General features: G+C 57.8%; 1 protein-coding gene across 1 annotated transcript in view; it reads left to right on the top strand.

Annotated features, from left to right (window-relative positions):
- Window positions 1-2,329, top strand: part of TCF25 (transcription factor 25 (basic helix-loop-helix)) — a gene marked incomplete at both ends in the record, with an annotated part of 13,994 nt that overhangs the window by 6,133 nt on the left and 5,532 nt on the right. Inside the window, 2 exons of the mRNA XM_010139536.1 lie at window positions 1,364-1,463; window positions 2,245-2,328. Of these exons, the coding sequence (XP_010137838.1) occupies window positions 1,364-1,463; window positions 2,245-2,328 (184 nt within the window). The remainder of the gene's footprint in view (window positions 1-1,363; window positions 1,464-2,244; window position 2,329) is intronic.

Here is a 2,329-nt window from a genome sequence, read left to right as displayed (position 1 = left end):
GAGGTGGTCTGAAGATACTCTGGCAGCTTTAGTCTCCCGCTTCCCTGTTATTTCAACCCCCTGACCAGTTTGTCTGTGATAACCACAGTGTTGGCATAGCTGGAGCCTGGCTCTGCCTGGCTGCTGTGCTTTGCCCTGACAAAATGTCATTTCTGGAGGGCTTCTGCTTGGTGAATGTTGTTTTTGGCTCTTGCCAGTGGGTTAAAAGGGTCTCACTGGTGAAATTACAGAGTCACAGAAAGGTTTGGGTTGGAAGAGAATTTTATGCTCATCAAGCCTCCAGAACTGGCAGGTCCCCCCTGACCCCTGTCCCTCAGCAGCACCTCCACACGGCTGGGAAACCCCTCCAGGGATGGGGACTCCACCACTGCCCTGGGCAGCCTGCGACACGCCTGCACAACCCCAACGGGACAGAAATTCTTCCTCAGGGACAACCTCAACCTCCCCTGCAACAACTGGAGGCTTGTTCCTCTATTCCTGTTGCTTGTTCCTGGGGAGAAGAGACCGACCCCTCCTCGCTCCAGCCTCCTGTCAGGGAGTTGTCAGAGCCAGAAGGTCTCCCCGGAGCCTCCTTTGCTCCAGGCTCAACCCCCCCAGCTCCCTCAGCCCCTCCTCAGCGCGTTGTGCTCCAGCTCCTGCCCCAGCTCCGTTGCCCTTCTCTGGGCACGCTCCAGCTCATCCATGTCATTCTGGGAGTGAGAGGAATTGTGCGTAAAGAGCACTTTTTCCCATCACAGTCACCCCCCGTGCTCCATCTCTTCCAAAAAAGGGTTAGAAAGGAGCTTAAGAGCAGGCAAGGAAGGGGTAAAACATGAGACAAGTGGCACTGGGGCAAAGGCGCCAGGGTGGGCAGCTGGAACATGAAGGCTTTGTGCTGTGGGTGGTCATGCTGGCACCACCCTGCACATGTACAACTTTGGGAGCTTTGGAAGCTGCATTTTTTCTGTTTTTTGGGGGAAAAAATGAATCCCAAAACAAAACTGTGAGGAGATGTGAAAGAGCTGGATCCTGAAATGGTAGTAGGTCTGTTCGAGCATCCTCTCCATACCCAGAGGAAGCCAAAGCCTGATCCAGTGCTCAGAACTGTGAAAGGATAGAGAATAAACCAGAATTGTTGTTCTTCCTGCTGCCTGCCTCATCGATACCATGTGCAGCACCATCCAGAGGAGCTGGGCAGATGCCGAGGAGGACAGCAGGGACCATCAAAGGCTCCCCGAGGCCGTGGGAGGGGATTTCCTCACTTGTGGCAGGAGCAGCCCCTTCCTCTCACGCGTGGTGTCAGCGTTTGCCCCCCATCATGCTTTAAGCTCAGTGAAACTGGTGACTTGTGCTGCCGTGTAACCAAGGTCGTGCTCTCCCGCAGCTGCTGCTGCAGATGAACCCGTACCACGTGGACTCCCTCCTGCAGCTCAGCGACATGTGCCGGATGCAGGAGGACCAGGAGATGGCCCGGGACCTCATAGGTAAGAGCTGAGGTGAGGAGCGGGTGTCCTGGCCTGAATCCGTAACCAAAGGCTCTTGGGTTGGGGTCATTTTGGCAGAGAAGCAGCAAACCAGAAGGGGTGGTTCAGCCTCCTATCTGGGACTCTGGGGCCGTGAGCGCTCGGCCTGACATGGTCCTGCAGACCAGCAGCTTTTCAGTAAAGCTGGACTTGCTGGTCTGGGGCAAAGCCCCAGCCTCCGCCTCCCCAGTGAGCAGCAGGATTGTCTGCATGTGGCAGTGCCCCACCTGGAGCTCCTCCCTTGCAGGAGGGTGATTTGGTAGCTGTGGGATACAGCGGCATGATGAGCTGCTCCAGAAGCCCCCCTGCCCTGCAAGGAGCCTGCCTCCCACCACCAGGCTCTGCGTGGGGGCAGGAGCTTCCCAGAGGATGCTCTTTGGTAACAGGGGCATGATTGGAGGGGCTGGAGGGGAAGCGAGGACAGGAGCTTTGGCTGCCCCGCGTGAAGGCGGTTGTGGCAGAGGCAGCTCTACCAGCCTCGATCCCAAACCTCCTCCAGAAGTTACTTCTCACAACCGCAGCACGATTTAACGCCCACAGATGGGAGCAGCACTCTCTTGCCAGCGTATCTGCCGCAGCCACGTACACCAAAGTAGCTTTTCTAGGATGCGAATGAGCTTATTTCATGGGTGCCGGAGCTCCCCGTTATCCTCTGAGCCGTTTTGCGGGCAGCGGGGCTGTGCGGCGTGCCGGGGGCGGCATGCGGTGTGCCATGGCCTGATGTTGTCCTCGCTGTCCGCAGAGCGGGCGCTGTACAGCCTGGAACGCACCTTCCACCCCGTCTTCAGCCTCACCCGCGGGATCAGCCGGCTGGACTACCGTCGGCC

Source organism: Buceros rhinoceros, unplaced genomic scaffold, assembly GCF_000710305.1.
Source record: "Buceros rhinoceros silvestris isolate BGI_N320 unplaced genomic scaffold, ASM71030v1 scaffold37817, whole genome shotgun sequence".
In the NCBI taxonomy this organism is placed as follows: domain Eukaryota; kingdom Metazoa; phylum Chordata; class Aves; order Bucerotiformes; family Bucerotidae; genus Buceros; species Buceros rhinoceros.
The sequence above is the reverse complement of the archived record's forward strand: the minus strand, read 5'-3'. Positions and strand labels throughout refer to the sequence as shown.